Source organism: Mytilus trossulus, chromosome 10 (genome assembly GCF_036588685.1).
Source record: "Mytilus trossulus isolate FHL-02 chromosome 10, PNRI_Mtr1.1.1.hap1, whole genome shotgun sequence".
Taxonomy (NCBI): Eukaryota; Metazoa; Mollusca; class Bivalvia; order Mytilida; family Mytilidae; genus Mytilus; species Mytilus trossulus.
In genome coordinates this window covers 70,925,279-70,943,762 of record NC_086382.1, presented here as the reverse complement: position 1 = coordinate 70,943,762, position 18,484 = coordinate 70,925,279, and the positions used below count along the sequence as shown (strand labels likewise).

The window sequence follows — 18,484 nt, the reverse complement described above, 5'->3', positions numbered from 1 at the left end:
CAACTGATCACACAAAATCCACGAAAATTGGTATCCAACGAATAATAATGAATCCACAGTAAAAAAAAATTTAGCATGGAAGGAGGGACAGAATTTATACCTTCCTATTTGTGAATATTTCATATACCTGAAATCTTTAAAAGATATTTTACATGCCCATATGCACTATTCAGCAAAAATAATAGTACTGTTGTTCACATAGACAAGGGTCTGGATGGGGTGTTCTGCATTTCTTTATGATTAAATCCTTAAAGTTTATTTTTCTCTATTTTTTTTTTTACTTTTTGTCCATAATTTCTCTTTCCTCAATATATAAATTAGCACATCAATAGTTCAAAATGATTATGAGCAGACCTCTGGCTTGCTGCTAGGAATATTTAGATTATTTTTTGTGATCCATAGGAAGTCGTCCCAGAAAAAAAGTAGTCTTGTCAGACTTCATAATTATTTGGACTAGCAAGTCATTTGCTCTATTTTTTCCTTATTTCATGGTAATTTTATTCTATTCTTGTTCCTTTAATAATAATTCTCTAATTCTTTATATGTTTTAATAGTCATAGTTCCCAGTGGCAGATCCAGGGATAGGGTCCCAGGGATTTGAATCTCCCTTTTTTGGGGACGATCAATGCATTTGAATGGGGACATATAGTTGGAACCCCCCTTTATCCTGGGGATAGCTATTTTTTTCCTTTATTTTTATTTTGTTTGTTTTTTGTGTTTTTTGTCACACTTTTTGGGTTCAAAAATAAAAAATGTTAACCTTTTTACTATTCGAGACAACCAAACAAATCAGCACAAATGCTTTACACAACTGTAAAAATTTAATTAAAATTTAAATGCTATCATTGACATGCCAAAATTGAACTTTTATTCAAATTGAAGTCTCACCGCTGGAAAAGGGGCGTTTATTTACATGTGGTCTACGGAAATTTACTGGATTTCAGAATCGAAAAGAGGCAAACATGTAGCCATAACCCGATCAGATCAATAAATTATGTTATGGATAGTATTCATATCTTTCTACTAACCATTAAAAGTAATAATACTAGGATTTCGTGAGCTCAGAAACCTTAATCTGTTGAAAAATGGCGTCGATTTATGTGCTTCCTTTTCGCAGCCTCAGTTACAATCTGACACGGAGTGATGGGTATTCATGCAAATATTTTGGGACTCCTATCATCATAGATACTATTTTTGGTCATGTTATATTTAAATAGCCAATAGGATGCAAATGTGTCAGTTATTTTCAGAAGGGGAAAACACCCGCCATATTTTTATCTTCCAAATTAACAACGTCACTTGCCATTTTCAGATGTTCGTTTCTTGTAAAATAAAATCTTCAAAGAAGAAAAAATAGCATGGTCACCTGTAAAACTTACCTATATAACTAATTGATGATGAAATGACACAAGTTAATTGTCTTTAATGATAAATTTCTCGAAAAATCACACGTACACGATGTAAACAAATTGCCGCGATGGCGCGATACTGTCGCCCTCTATGAAAAATCGCGATTGTCGCCCTTGATTTTCTGGCCGTTACGTCATATGGAAGGAGGAGCAGAATCGTTCCGTGGCTTTCCCACTGATAAATTGATAATTGAGAAGTTGAAATCGTCTTGTTTGTCATAGATTCTAGTGTGAATCGTCCATTTGTATCAATATTGTGACAGTGATCAAGATAAGTAGAGGTCCGTCTTGCATCAGCGGTATCTATAATTTTAAGTCCATTGGAATATATGAGATGTAAGAACTGACTGAAATATAAGTAATTCAGCGATAGGACATCATCGATATACAGTGGATTCCTTTATTTTCGTGGATACCAATTTTCATGGATTGAGGAAAAATTATATGTTCGTGGATATTCAATTTCGTGGTTCGTCTGTTCCCACGAGATCCACGAAAATTGGTATCCAACGAATAATAATGAATTAACCATAATTTACCGAATTTCGCAACGTGCTTTTTTCTTTTTGTCTTTAAGAGTGTAATGCATGAATTATGTTTCATACAAGTACAAAAACAAATTGGGGTGCACAATAAGTATTCATTGGAAAACCGATTGTCTGTTGAAACATTGATCCCCAAACTCACAAAATATTTTGTCGATCAAATATAATTTATATTATCGCTATTTGTGTGCATTTTTCCTTTGGGTTTTTTTTTTTGTGATCATACTTCTCGAAAAATTATCGCTAGAAACTAAGGAGGCACGTGGCGTTGCTAATGAAATTGACATGAAATTGACAACGTCGTCTTAGGTAAAATAGCGATAGATTATCAGATTAGCATGGTCATCTCAACTCGATTGCTTTTCTCGCTTCCGCCGTACCGGCGCATGCGAGAATATCAATCTCGTTAAGATAATCAACGATAATCTAGAAGTATATTAACTGGTAGATTCCGTGTGGTTCTTCACAAATGTGTGAATTTGTATATTTGTATTTACGATTCCAATTATTATAGAGAAAGTACTGTTAAGTGAGATTGTGAAGTCAATCTTTTAAGCTCAACGTTCATTCATTTTTATTAGTGTATTCTTAAGTGCGCTTATTGGGTATTCATGCTGATTTGTGTAAAGTGTGATCAACGTGTGTTCAAATCATGTTTTCATTTTCGCTTATTTAGCCCGAATGGCAAAGTGAGTTTTTACTCATCTCATTGTGTCCGTTACCGTCATAGCCGTTGTCTTCGTTATAATTTTACATTTTAAACTTCTTCTCGAGAACCACTAACAAGAATGATATAAAACGGGGCACTGACCTAGTGTTGTAATTTTGTAGTCGATCAATCATCCCAGTCATCCTATGGACAACTCAGACTATGTCATGCATGTTCTGAGAAAATATCAAAGCAATTATACGTGTATTCGTTCCTGATTTATTCCATGTTCCTACGAGTAATCCATCAATGATATACAATACACATAGTTGTCAAATCCATTAAGAATCCATGAAGAACAATTGTAGTATAGAAACCTTTTTGTAAGTAGGGATTACTAAGGCTTGTTTTTACCAAATTTGGAACATCGGTCGAATTCGATCTATAATTTTGGTTGAAGCCTGTAAAACAGTAGTGTGTTCCCTAGTTGCATCATGGCTCGACTAGGCAACGTATTGTTAGTACCGTACAACAAGGAGTTGCGATAGTCCAGTTCAGACGAAAATTTAAAAAAAAACAGCAGCACTTTTGCTTTTCCGAAAACGGATATTCAACTCAACTTCAACCAAAAGTAAAGATCGAATTCGACTGATGTTCCAAATTAATACTTATTTGTATATATCAATCACATCAATCACATCGATTCCTACGTACGTCATGAGTACATAGCTTTTACAAATGTATTTTTTTATTTTCGTTTATTAGTATTTCAAATTATCTTTAAATATTTATGAATAAAACAGTCATACATGTATATATAATTTTTATTTAAAACTATTATCAATATGTGTCATATATCCATTTCAATTCGTTTATTAAAATTTTGGTACTTTACAAATTGTATTTATAACTATAGTACAATACAACCCATTAACCGAAATACTATTTAAGTAAGTGTTCGTTAAAACGTTAAAAAATAATATAATTATATAGATTTTTCTTAGAACTCAGAAGCGTTATACAGGCGCAGGTATGACCGATACATCTTGGTTTGTATAGGGTTGTTATTTTATTGATGTGTTACCCATAGATTTCGCTACTCAAAGGTAAATTTAATATTGTGATATCAAAGGTTTCAAAAGTGCATGTTTATTGTAGGATAAGAGTTTAATTTAGGTTCATTTGATTTTGAAAGATCTACATTGTTAATAGATAGATATCATACACTATCCAAATGTCTGATAGTTCATGTTGTTTTGTTTAAGTCCATATGAAGATCAAGTTTTATCGCCTGATGCAAGTATAAATGAATAAACTTGTATGTTGAGAGGTAAAAATAAAATATAATAAGATATAATACTAATCATTTTTATTATTGAGTTAACCCTTAACTGATATCTACAAAAAACAATGTTCATTATAGAAAAGAAGCATAATAATACATTATCAAAAACAATGACATTACCAGATGCACAAATTGATAATCTATGTCTTTCCATAAATACAAGAGATCAAAATATCCGGGAATCCTAAATTGAACATTTCACTGCCTCAACTACAAAGTTAATTTGGTAAAACAAAATCAATGGAAGATGCCGGTTTTGAATAAGATGTTACCTCCCCACTTCAGGATGATACTTAATTTTGTAATTTGTTGCTAAAATTTAAATATGAATATTTAGTTCCATTGTTTGACACTAGATAACACAACCAATGTGTCGTGTTTATTCACAACGCATGTTACAAATATGAAAATATAAAATTCATGACACATGTTCAGTTTCCAGAGTGGCGTCCATTGGGCCATTCAATGTTATTCTGGATAACGAAGACGAGACTAGATTCATTTCGGTGTTTGTTTTCTTCAGTGGTTTAACTCTCCATATAGGGAAGCACTTGTTAAAACATCTACTCATGTCAGCCTTTATACGCTTACGGAATTCTGTTAGCCTCCCAGCATAGATAAACACATTAACGGAGGAGTTGAGATACAACAGAATTCGAACGGTTGCCCTATAAAAAAAATGTCAAATAATCTACATACAAATGTAAATGTACTTTGAAATAAATCATTAAACCAGACACTAGTAGCACGATTTCAATCTAAAATGGTTATTTTGGTCCAATCAAGTCTTAATCGACTTGATTTACCGCTAGAGGAAAAATGATATATTAGCTATGTTTTCTAATGAAAATCCAAAAGAATTAAAATTATTTAATCATTTTAAATGAATGTTGGTTATTACGATAGAGGTAAAAGATGATAACAGCATCAGAAAAGAAAGTCTATGAAGTTCAACTATGATGTCACAATAACGCCATAAATTACTAGTACTGGTATTCGAAATCGCAGTATTTGACTCAAGAAGTCATTTTAAAAATAGTACAGTTCTTGATAAAATAAATGATGAACAAAAGCTGTATCCTGATCTATATTTGTAATAGCATACTTCCACTTTACTTTAACTCTGATAGATATTTGTCTCATTTTCAATTATGCCGAATCCCATTTCATTTACTTTGGTTGATAGTTGTCTCATTGGCAATTATGACGAATCCCATTTTCATATATATTTACCTGATATATCTGTTGGTGGTACAAGGTTGGTTTCTACAAGTAATCGTGTAGAAAAAGAATATAATCATTGGCGTCCACGACAATGTAAAGCATCCGAGTAGGAGTGATACCATCACTGTTGATTTCAGCTCATTTTTTATAATTCCGTTCTTCGACCCTACATTACCGAGGATACATGCTTGTTGTATAGCTATAACTTTAGCCTGCATAATAAAATACACATTCAGAATTATAATAATTATGACAATAATCAAGAAGAATCAATCAAGAAAAAGTTGTTTATGAAGATTTTTATTTAAATTGAAACAATGCAATACCGATATAAATAAAGGTGCAGATCTATTTCTATTTTATTTTTAAACAGTAAACCTGTTCATTCAGCAAATGTTATATAAACAATTGATTTCTAATTTTAACCATCACCTGTATGAAGACGAACGTTAATAGATCCCTGATCATTGACATCTGATAAAAAACACTAAATACCAAATGTTATACTGTTGTGCATGTAACTACAAAAGGGAGTCCAAAGAATGTACACTGTGTACTTTTGTCCTGTCAGACAGAATTAACTAATTTGACAGTGAGATTTAAAAAGGATTACAACAGATCTTGCAATACAGTCACATCACATGATTTATTGTCACCAAAAATTTCTAAATATAGGATAAAGCTTATTTTGATATCTCCCCTGCTTAGTTACCAAACATCTTTCATAAGTAAACATTAAATATCTTTAAAAGCATCTCTTTATTTATCAGTCAATAAGTCAGTCAAAGGACCAAATTTAGCAACATTTTCATTATCTACATTTAAATACTGTATAACAGCAAGAAAGATGTAATGCAAATGTATAAATACACAAAAGAGATGTGGTACCTTATTACACGAATAAAGATCTGTTGATAACTTAGTATTTACCTGTTGTCGTGCAATTCTAGCAATCTTGACATACAAAGCTAACATCACAGTTAATGGTATAAATAGCTGTATAACCAACAGAATTATCACGTGTGTTACAGGGAATATCATCTCGTAACGGCATAACTTCACTGGCCGATCTTTAATGAATAATGAAGAAAAATACGTAAGATAATGAAGACTTAAAAACTGAAAACCTGAAATACCAGTTCAATAAAAAAAATTAAGATACTAAAATCGCCAAAATAAATGATTGGGATATTTGTAAAACTATGGTTTCTAAAGAATGCATACAATGTTTCGCCTTTTAACGGATGTACTTCATGTAACTAGTTCATGGTTATTTTGTGTTCACCTTTGTCTTTATGTATTGGTCTTTCCTGGTATGGTTAAATTTAACACGTGTGTACATCTTTAGTTTTATCAATAACTTACCGATCGCTTGTATCAAAGAATATGCATTACTTGATTTCGTTTATTTAGAAATTAGCACAAGACGTCTACACACAAAACATAAAATTAATTTGTACCAGAAAATTTAAAACGGAAGGTCCCTAATCAAATAGCAAAATCAAAAGTTGAAACATATCAAACGAATGGTTAACTGTCATATTCCTAACTTAAGACAAACATTTATCGGTAAAAAATGGTTGATTGAACCTGGTTTTAAAGTTAGTTAAACCTCTCACTTGTATGACATTCTCATCAAATTACACGTTTACGAACAGTACTCATGTTATAAACTCAATAGTATCAACACCGTTGACAAACAGTGCTTATTTTATTATAAACTCAGTTATATCCTCACCGTTGACAAAACATTTTTATATTACTATATTCGCTAAAAATAAGTATAAAAAAAATTATCGAGGGTAAATTAAAAATTATTAAGGGTAAATTTAACAAAGAGAAGTCCATCATAAAAATTGAACATAATTAAAAGAGTGAAACCCGAATCTCATGTTTACCTGGCTCATACATTGTGTACATTATAAGAGATGATCCTTGTGATAAGATCCATATTACTGCTATAGCTATTGTTGTAGTCTTTGTTGTAACCCATATATGGTAACGTAATGGATACACGATAGCTATATACCTGGTAACGGTTATTGCTACCAGATGATAGGATGAACCAATCTCAAGGGCTAAAACCTCGCATACTATCACTCGACATACTGACCAGTTGCCTGCAATGCACAAAAATATAACCTAAAAATATATGTGTAATAATATCAACAGACATACAAAACTCTGAAAAACATTCAAAAGGAGAACATTCAAAATACCTGGCAAAACCAAACGCTCGACCATATACAGATATATATGAATCAATGGAACGACTGGAAAACAACTGTCATAAAGTCATGTGTGTATTGTATTGTAGTGATCAGAAAATAATGAAACATGGTAAAGTTGAAACAAAAGGGGGTACTAAAGCATGAGTTATTCGCAGTGAAGCTAAAACAGTTGTGTTCTGAAGCCATCTTTAACTAATAGCATGAAAGTCTACGTTGTCGTTAAGGACATCAATTAATCATTCGGGTTAGGCAAAACATCAACTTTTTATGCCACTGTCATACAGGTGAAAGGTTTCGGAAGCTACAAAACCAGGTTTACCCCACAATTTTTTCAATCAGAAAATGTCTGTTCCGTTCAGACTTTTTCTCAGAGTTCAGTATTTTTGTCATCATACATCTTGTTACGATAGAACTCTTTTGTTAAGGTAAAGAGTCTGTTAAAATAGTTTGTCTTTAGTGCCGTGTGGAGGCAGTAGAGTGCCTCCCCGTGCTTCAGGTTTATGCTCTTATAATATACTAGATTATGGAGTGTGTGTCCGAGCGAGAACTGCTCTAGTTCATTACTTTAAGAATATTTATCAAAAAGTAGTATTTTAATATTCAGCCTTATTCTACTATTTAGTCAGCCATCAGTCCTACCCTGATATACCCTATCCTTTTCGGGTAATTATTACTGATAGCGTTTTACATTTTTAGCCGAACAAATTTATCCATTTTACAGAACATAAATTATTGTATGCTGGTTCATATTCTGGACGCCAATCTTTGCTCCTTTATTATATAATTCACTAACAAAACAATTATGAAGCTTAGAAATGGAAAATTACTAAATACTACACTTGTTCAAAGGGTATCTACACGTCTCAATCTTCAAAATCGGTTATCTAAAAATACTATCATCGCTAACATTTTTAACAATAAAAATCGTGGTTACCCTTTTATCGATAAGTGTCATGCCAAAAAAATGACTTACATGTCCCCGTCTTTCTACCAACAATACGGTAAGGTCCACGTTTAAAAGTCGCACATTTTCTTTAAATTTTGAAACTGATATAACTTGAAAAACAAACAGTATTATTTATTTACTCACATGATACAAACCGGGGTGTGGTATTCAGTACATAGGAGAAACTGGACGACATTTATCTAAACGCACTCAAAAACATCTGTATCGTTTTAAAAAACCCAATACATTCAAACGTATCATTTACCAACACCTTAAGAAGCACAACCATCCTTTTAAATATTTAGCAGTTCAACCTTTGGAAGTAGTAAATAAGCAGCCTTGTGAATCGCATTCAAAGTTTGTACGATCACGGAAAATAATTGAATTAAATTGGATTAAAAAATTACAGACAGTTTACCCTCTCGGTCTAAATGATAATATCATGGGAATTGGTAATATATCTAGAACCAATTCCGTTAACATTTTGGATCTAGTTTCTAAAACTGTTCGTAAAAAACGTTCACACGGTTGTAGAACAAATCGCAATCAAAGAAAATTTCGGGCCAATCATACCAATATTTCGGACCTAATTTCTATTTCAAAAAACAACGGCACACATTATCTGTTAACAAAACTCTGTTCGTTACCGGTTAATAAGTTAAATAAAATTTTGGAGGATTGTAACACAATTTCATATAGCAGTCCTAAGTATGAAATTGTTCAAATTATTATGACATACTGTTATTCTAAATAATTTCCCAAAATTGATCGCCCTGAAGATCATCAAAAACATTTTATTATGAATTGAATATGTCAATAAAGGCTTTGATTTTGTAAATATTGCCGGTATATTTAACGACCATTCTGTTAAAAAACAAAATCCTTGATATTTTGACAATACTGAGCTACCTCTTATTTGTTATATTTACAAGAAATCTACCAGGAAATTTGTGTTTAACTATAGTCAATTGTGTAAAGATGTTAATATCAGTCAAAATACACCTACTTCATGTAATTGCAGTAATTCCGAATATACTTATGAACTCATTTCTCATGTTATAACAGGAGATCTTAACATCGTTCAAGACCGAGAGTTAAAATTATTACTAGGTAAAGGACCTAAATATCGTCTCCCGTCAATTATTAATTGGTATGAGTGTCGTAATATCATCCACGACTCACTCCATACTTACTGTATGAAATGGATAAAATGGGAAAAAGCTGACAAAAAATCTTTGGACTCTTTTTTTAATTCAGTAATGAAGATAGTTGATATACGTATTCAAAATTTTAAAGAACATTTTACTATTAACAATAACCACAATAAACCTATTTCTCGTATCAAACATAAACTAAAAGAACTAGCCAAGGAATTTGTTTTCGTCCCGGCCGATAAAGCTACTAATGATATTATTATTGTTTTACGTAAATTTTACGTTGAGGTTCTGAAAAATGAAATCACCAATTCACCAACATTCCAACTGACTCCATTTTCAGAAAACGACATCTTTAACAAACATAAACTTTTAGCCACCGCTTTACAAGCAGAGCCAATTAGGTCATTTTTTAGTAGCAATAAACAAAAAAACTATGTTAATTGGACATGCTTTGATACTATATATGCCCTTGAATTTTTACTAGATAACATTTTTGTTCGCTTTGGGGATTCCGTATATCGTCAGATTATCGGAATTCCAATGGGGACTAACTGTGCACCACTTATTGTGGACCTGTTTTTGTATTGTTATGAGTTACAATTTATGACAAAAATAAGCAAAGACCCAACAGAACAACATCTGATAAACAAATTTAATAATACTTTTAGATATTTGGATGATATTTTGGCTCTCAATAATGACGACTTAAGTATGTATATTAACGAAATTTATCCTGTTGAACTTACTTTGAATAAAGCTAATACTAACAATGACCACTGCCCTTTTCTCGATCTTGATATCTATATCACTAACGGAAAGCTGAATACTAAAATTTATGATAAAAGGGATGATTTTTCATTTCCTATCGTTAATTATCCGTTTTTAGATGTTGAAGTTCCCTTGTCACCATCTTATGGTGTTTATACACCTCAACTTGAACGATTCGCTCGTGTATGTAACAATGTTTTAGATTTTAACGAGAGAAATTTATGTATTACTGAAAAATTATTACACCAGGGTTTTCGATATCACAAACTAGTCAAAACATTTAATAAATTTTATCATCGGTATAAAGACGTCATTCGTAAATATAGCTCAACATGCAGACTTCTAATACGTTCAGGTATTTCACGTCCATTTTTTTATGGAAATATTCTTTATAAAGCACAAAGGTGTCAGTATTCACCTCAGAAACTTACAAAACCTCTGAAAAGACTTATTAAGAAGGGATATAATTACGATACTGTTGTCAATTCATTTAAGATTGCATATTTTTGCATTAATATTGAGTCACTGATAAGGTCTTTGCATCGGAACTAAACACATTTATTCTAAAAACAGTTGTTGGCATGACACGGGTTATGTTCTTCTCATATATGTTATGATGGTATGATACTAAACTCCTAACGGGAAGGATTGTGCCTGATTTTCATATGATGAAATCATAATATTTCAGTCAGTTTAATTGAAGTCTGGAGCTGGCATGTCAGTTAACTGCTAGTAGTCTGTTGTTATTTATGTATTATTGTCATTTTTTTTTTTTCTTTGGTTACATCTTCTGACATCAGACTCGGACTTCTCTTGAACTAAATTGTAATGTGCGTATTGTTATGGGTTTACTTTTCTACATTGGTTAGAGGTAATGGGGGAGGGTTGAGATCTCACAAACATGTTTAACCCCGCCGCATTTTTGCGCCTGTCCCAAGTCAGGAGCCTCTGGCTTTTGTTAGTCTTGTATTATTTTAATTTTAGTTTCTTGTGTACAATTTGGAAATTAGTATGGCGTTCATTATCACTGGACTAGTATATTTTTGTTTAGGGGCCAGCTGCAGGACGCCTCCGGGTGCGGGAATTTCTCGCTACATTGAAGACCTGTTGGTGACCTTCTGCTGTTGTTTTTTATTTGGTCGGGTTGTTGTCTCTTTGACACATTCCCCATCTCCATTCTCAATTTTATGTTCATATTATGGACGGTCAACACATGCACGTATTGTATTAGTGCATTCAAATAACGTTAGATAAATAATAACAGTCAATTGTTTTGATGTAAAAATATTTTATTTTTATTATGATTGTCAATGATATAAACATATGCTGGTTGTCGTGTTGTCATTTCAAATTTCATAAGATCATATATACGATTTTTTTATATGATAGAATATAGGAAACAAAGATTCTGCTATCCTAAATGAGATTTTACAATACCTTACCGGAAACATAGGAAATTCAAAACGAGCTTAGATCATGCAATATCCCCATAAATGTGGGTGCCCTTATTTTCAATGGTTAAAATCAGTCTATCATGTTAATTCAGTGGAGGAATTAGTACATCATATCACGGAATGTTCAAAAGATATGTGCAGTTTTTAACGCAAATACAATATGTTCATATTTTGTAATGAAGGGAAATAAATTCAGGTATTTTTCAAATTTGTATCCTGTTATGATGATAATAACAAAAATGCTTGTAAAAGACTTTTATATTGTTTTATGGCATTGGAGAAACAAATAATACATTTCACAATAAATGCGTTGCCATAACTACTAAGAACATTTGCAGATATTTTTCTGATAATCTTAAGCACTATTAAAATTTCCTAATGGCTTTACTAGGATTGCTTCTTAAACAATTGAACCAATTGTTAACAACTGTTATATCAATAGGTGTTATCACAGTGATGATATGGACTTGTAAAGATGATTTAATCACATGGGAGAGGAACAGACGCCTATATGTTGATACTGTCTTTGGGATTGTCTGATATTGTTTGAAGACAACGGATATTCAATATTGATTTACGATCGTTTATTTTAATAACTAATGAGATATAGTCATGAAAATAATCTTTTATACTACATGATGAATTAGAATTAGAAAAGCATTATGAATGATAATACTACATATTTAGCTGAAGGTCAAAGGGACACCAAGCTACGTCTTTGTTAAGAACTAATATTCTATGTTAGGTCCTTTGGTCATATGGTCCTTCAACTGTTTCTATTCTTATATTAGAATGTACCTGATACATGCATAACCAGAAAAGCATCTAATTTATAACGTGTTGTTGTTATTTCTTAATAAATAATGTAAAAGAAAATAGTGTGTGTATATTCATCAGTTCAAATGATTGCACACATGGAAGAAATGTATAGGATCAGTGTTTTAACGCCATCAAGATCTAGAAAAAGTATCACCTTAGTTTTGAGGAAAATGATTTGCTACATGTCGGTCAGATAACATCTGCGAATTAAAAAACACAGAGTTAAATCATTAGATGACTCATGTAAAACAATAAATATCGCTTTTCAGGCATTCCTCATTCCACTTACCTCAACGCCACCTTGACATCTATTCTCCACCTCACATTTTGTTTTAATATATATAATGTTTGTTTGGTTTTCGTTATATGAGAAACTCATAAACTCTCAACAATAAAAAGATAACCCCAAACAAGATTTTTAATCTACAAGAAAGTACAACTAAAATACAAGACAAGACTATCAAAACTAAACAAGAAGTCTATCTCAATTGCAAACGAAATGATTGGATGTTATGAATCAATCATAGTATCAGCGTTTAGCGATTATACAAACGTTACTGATTCAACTTGACAAATATGTCAAAAAATATTGGAAGTTTCTTTTTTGAATTGACTAAAAAAGCCAATTTTTTCTGGAAAATCAACAATGCATGTTGTTTTAATAGCTTTTACTGCATTTAATAAGGTTTTTCAAAGCTGATATTTCAAGTTGAATCCGTTAATCTGCATTTCTACAAAGGGGAGACTTTTTATGTAATGGGCGTTATTAAAGTGAACAAAGATGTGGTATAACCTGCATCAAAGTAAAACTCGAGACCAGTCCATAAATCACTCCAAAATGTATTGAAAGCGCAAACATATTTCCTTTTATTAACATGAACTGATATGCCCATAGTATAGCTCTAAAAGTGACAGATGTATGACAGGAAGTGTTACATCTTTTTAACACCCTTTTCGGTATTATCAGCTAATATTGGAGTGAAAGGTAAATATTTGTTTAAAACATCACTCTATTTAAAAGGAATTAGTGAATATCCTTAGTGATTAATTAAACCTACCAGTTAATATTTCTGTACAATGCAAATATCTCTGTTCGTCGGGAAGATAACGAGGACGCAGCAGGACAGGATGTGAGTGTTACTGCACTCGATTCAATGCCCCTAGGACGTTTCAAAAGTAGACATGATACAATGGGACACCAACATTCATTACTTGACAAAAGAAAGAATATATCATGAACAATTGACGAACATATAAACAATAGTCCATTTGAAAAATACTTCATAGAAAAGAGAAGAATAAGAGAAGTATACCCAAACTTAAACACCGCATTTTTGCGCCTGTCCCAAGTCAGGAGCCTCTAGTCTTGTATTATTTTAAATTTAGTTTCTTGTGTACAATTTGGAAATTAGTATGGCGTTCATTATCACTGAACTAGTATATATTTGTTTAGGGGCCAGCTGAAGGACGCCTCCGGGTGCGGGAATTTCTCGCTACATTGAAGACCTGTTGGTGACCTTCGGCTGTTGTTTTTTATTTGGTCGGGTTGTTGTCTCTTTGACACATTCCCCATTTCCATTCTCAATTTTATTAGATACCTCATGTTCTTGTTCAACTTTTGTAGCTGTAGTAACGTAAATGCATTTAAAAAACTGGCTTTTTAAAGGTGCAAGGTTTTAGACGAATTTTGTATAACTGTGTGTTTGTGTTCAGATTTAAAGTTTTGCAGACGCGTATTATTAACAAAAATATATTGATTGAGGAAACTGTTAATGAAACATAGTATATGTGTTTTCCGGACATTTAATCTCCATTTAACCTAGATAAATACACGTATTTACAGATGCACAATGTACACGAACTTTGACCTTATTTACACAATAGTATAATAATATTTCAAAATGTAAAATACAGAAACTAAGAACTAGACGTATCGATACGACCTCAGTTCTAAATAACCCCGCCAACAGCCTAATTGTAAAATGTAAACTTACTCTTTATTCATTTAAAAAGGGATGGATTCCATGGACATACACTGGCATCACTGCCTAAGACCGATATGTCAGACATCATTATACACGAAATTTAAAAAATACTAACACTACAACACAATTACAAATTCCACAAAAATCTAAATCTGCGAATTGCCAAACAACCGGAATAAAACTTATTAATTCCTTTTATGTAAGCCATATTTTATATAGTAAAAAGAACAATAATATGCTAAATATCAACACCCTAAACGTAAAAGTCAACTCTTAAATATTGGACGGGTGGAGAACGAACATGGGTGGCATTTATATACCCCGCCGTTTACTCGTGGTGGCATAAAAAATCGAAAAAATACACATATTATAAACTTCATGCCTCCAAAGTGCCATCTTCATTTACCATCATGAAGATGCTCAATGCCGACAATTTCATAAAAAAAAATATATTATGAAACACATACGCATATATATTCCAAAACACTGATACTGGTTAAATGGTACTTTTTTTTATGCCTTTTTAAAAGTTATCAAAGAAATTAAAAAATATTTTTTAGGCATAAAATATCTTAGCTGTATTATCGGGTTTCCACATGAGTTTTATCATTTAAAATTTTCAATTTTCAAAAGTTTTCAATATTAGTTCATATCTAAGGATCATAATTCGAATCATTACTTACCTAATTTTTCACTAATTTCTCTGACTTTCTCTAGATGAGATATATTGTAAATGGGGTATACTATTCCAATGAGAAAATCTGACACAGCTAAACTTGCAATATAGTAATTACATGGCTGCCTAAGTTGGTGATGTTTTAACACTGTTAGTACCACTATCAAATTTCCTGGAATGTTAATGCAAGTTAACAAACCAAATATCCCATAATAATATATAAAAAATACTATGTCTCCTTGTGATAATGTAACGTGATAGCTCGTGGAAATGTTGTCGGAAGACGACCAGCTATTGTTTCCTATACTTGTCAAATTCATGTTTCACTTCTTTTCTTTTGAAACTCTTTTAACCATCTTATTTTCGTGTTGAAATGTCGTTTGGTGAGTAACTATCTTTAAGTTTTCAATCCATTATTAAATGATTCGAAAAGTGAATAAAATCCAATAAAATTCAATGATAAAAATATCCGACACAACGCAAAAATGACCTTAATAATGAAATTTTATATTGTTTTACAAATATAGCATAAAACGGATATAGGAATGAAAAAATAAACCAATTTCCGGTTTATGAGTGACGACTTTTGTACTACGATGTAACAATGTCAGTACGACAGTACGATAAAGCGAACATGAGTCTTTAACAGATTGGCGGACTTATTTCTCTATAAAGTCATTCTCACCTTTGAAGAGATCTGACGATATCGATTACTTCTAGATGTTATATTGCTCTCTCTCTCTACTGTTGAACAATTACGAGGGATTATAAAATGATGTTCGAGAGACAATGTCCTAGTAAAGCTTTTATTACTGTTAACTGAATCTTAAAAATGAAATTATCTTTAAGTCTGAATAACACTTATTTTATTAAATAAATGTAATTCATAGATACATGAACTAGACAAACAAAAATAGGGTGAGTATTAAAACTAATATATTTTGATAAAAAAGCAGAAAGCTAATTAGGATATCAAAGAATAGTCTAAAGACTACTAACATGTAAAACAAAACATAGAAAATAAAACAACACCATTCCTGGCCTCATTCAATAATGTTACAAACGAGGACAGTTAGATGATTCAAACAAACACACATATAAAGTTGACCGCTGATTAATCAATAAAAAAATGGTTTGAAAAAAACAACATCAAAATAAAAGACATTTTTTAAGAACCACACCAATTGTCTCTGTTGATTTTTCACGAAATAAGTTACAATTTGTTTAGGTTCAACTACATCTTCTCCTTCTTCCCGGTTACGATTCGAGCTCTGTGCTAAAGTGTAATTGACTCGAGTGCATCTAAACAGCTACTCCTCTGACAAAAGTAAAAGTCCAGGGAAAAGTGGATGATTTTAATGAATGGCTATTATTTATTTTGATTTTACAAGTTTGATCGTTTATATCAATATACAATGTTATTTCCATTGTATTATGCAATGAAGGTCTACATATAATAGTAATGCTGCAGCTGATTTAATAAGTTTATGTAAATAAATCGAAAAAAACCCTTCGGTTTCTTTATAGTACAATCTGAATAAAATTTGGATCTATTATAATTTTCATTCGTATAGTTCTGGACAAAATATTCAATTTCATGATGTTTGATGTATAGGGAAAAATTGAAGTATTACATTTTCCTAGCATTAGGTTGGCCTTTTGTGTACCCAAGACAGGGCGTAGGAAGTCAACTTAAGAACGCTGTGATTGGATGTATTAAAGGGTACAAGTTATTTTTTTATTTATCTATTAATAATTGCAGTGTGTATATTTACAATATAAATTTTAGAACCTATTGAAATATTTTCTAGAGAATTATTCGAAAATGTTGCATAATTAGTAAAGATTGAATCAAGTGTATTTGATTACTATGCAATTATTCTAAAAATAGTAAAATCACGTGAAGGCCGCGTGGAGTCTGCATCCACAAAGCGTGATAGATATTGTTCGGAACCAAATTGCGTTCTGAAATTCTCTTGACTTTTTATTACTTTAACGTATTCCCAATCATTTATTTATTTAGTATATTGATATATAATTGAACCATAAAACTAATTTTTGACTCTTCACATTGAATAATCTGCGAAGCGGATTATGTAAAATGTGAAAAGTCAAAAATTAGTTTTATGGTTCAATAGAATCAAAATAAATTATTGCCATTCATTATAAATAAATTTCTATAAAAAATAAGGCTCAAAGAACTTTTTATATTATTTATATTAACAATAACAACCGTACACACATGTTGGCGTATGAATACACAACGTCAGAGTGGGCGTGTCGCTATCAAAATTGACAACATTGGAAATAAAACTAATAATTTTAACCAATCAGAAGACAGTAAAAACACAAAATTTATTTATTTTACAATAAAATAAAAAAAAATAAAAGTAATAATATCTTTATTTCATAATTGCTGTAACAATTTACTAAGTTTACAGCTTGTAACTTAGTATCCCTCATGTTAGTTTACCTAATAGTTTAGGGAAAAACTATTTGGTAAGATATTACTTATTCATAATATTAGTAGCTATAGTATATTTGATTTCACAATTATATAAAATAAATATTATTTTTTCCGTTATCGATTTTATCAAATGACCCATGTTCCATTGAAAGAAATTGGGCTTAGTTTTGGTTCGGCAATAAAATATTAATCTTCACTCCATCTATGTACACTGAGTGTCCTGCTGTCTCTCTCAGTTTAGACTGGTCTATGATGAGGTATTCTCTCTGGCCCTTAAGTCCTCTAGGGGTCAGGTCTCCACTACAGATTCGGGGAGTAAATTAAATTCTCTAGTTGTTTTTTGGAAGAATGAGTGGTAGTTGAATTTCCTCTTAACTCTAGTTTGTCTAAACTTGTGGTTGCGTGTGATGCGAATATTTGGCTGGATCAATGGCAATCAACTGGTGTTGCTTCTTGTAACATACATGTTGCACAAGAGTCTGTTTCCATCGTCTGAGCTGCAGTTGTTCCCATTAAAGTTCGTCCAGTTCGTAAAGTTCGCCCTAGTAGTTTAGTAACACATCCAGCAAATCTGTATCTTCTTTTCCTGATGCGACAGATGAGTAAACAGCCAGCTGCAAACAAACTGGCATGTGGTACCTTATCAAAGGCCTAGGTGAATTCTAACAGAATAATTTATGTCTGGTCGCCGTCCTCCATGTTCTTTGCTATTTAGAGTTAATAAGTACCCTAAGCTTCATTACTGATATTTAGACTTATCATGAGCAACACGACAGGTCACATTATGGAGCAGAATATGTTTATCCTTC

General features: G+C 31.8%; 1 protein-coding gene across 1 annotated transcript; it reads right to left on the bottom strand.

Moving 5' to 3' along the window:
• Positions 1 to 3,472: 3,472 nt before the first annotated feature.
• Positions 3,473 to 15,870, bottom strand: LOC134688459 (adrenocorticotropic hormone receptor-like). The gene is made up of 5 exons (XM_063549194.1): positions 15,216 to 15,870; positions 7,071 to 7,292; positions 6,103 to 6,242; positions 5,182 to 5,384; positions 3,473 to 4,616 (listed from the first exon to the last, which is right to left on the bottom strand). Exons 1-5 carry the CDS (start codon positions 15,526 to 15,528, stop codon positions 4,367 to 4,369), a joined length of 1,128 nt encoding a protein of 375 aa, XP_063405264.1. The 5' UTR covers positions 15,529 to 15,870; the 3' UTR covers positions 3,473 to 4,366.
• Positions 15,871 to 18,484: the final 2,614 nt, after the last annotated feature.

Coding starts and splice junctions, on each gene's coding strand:
- LOC134688459 (XM_063549194.1), bottom strand. CDS start 15,528: ATGAATTTGACAAGTATAGGAAACAATAGCTGGTCGTCTTCCGACAAC. Junction 7,293..15,215: donor AGAAATTAGTGAAAAATTAG/GTAAGTAATGAT, acceptor TGTGCATTGCAG/GCAACTGGTCAGTATGTCGA. Junction 4,617..5,181: donor ACCACCAACAGATATATCAG/GTAAATATATAT, acceptor TTTTTTTTATAG/GGCAACCGTTCGAATTCTGT.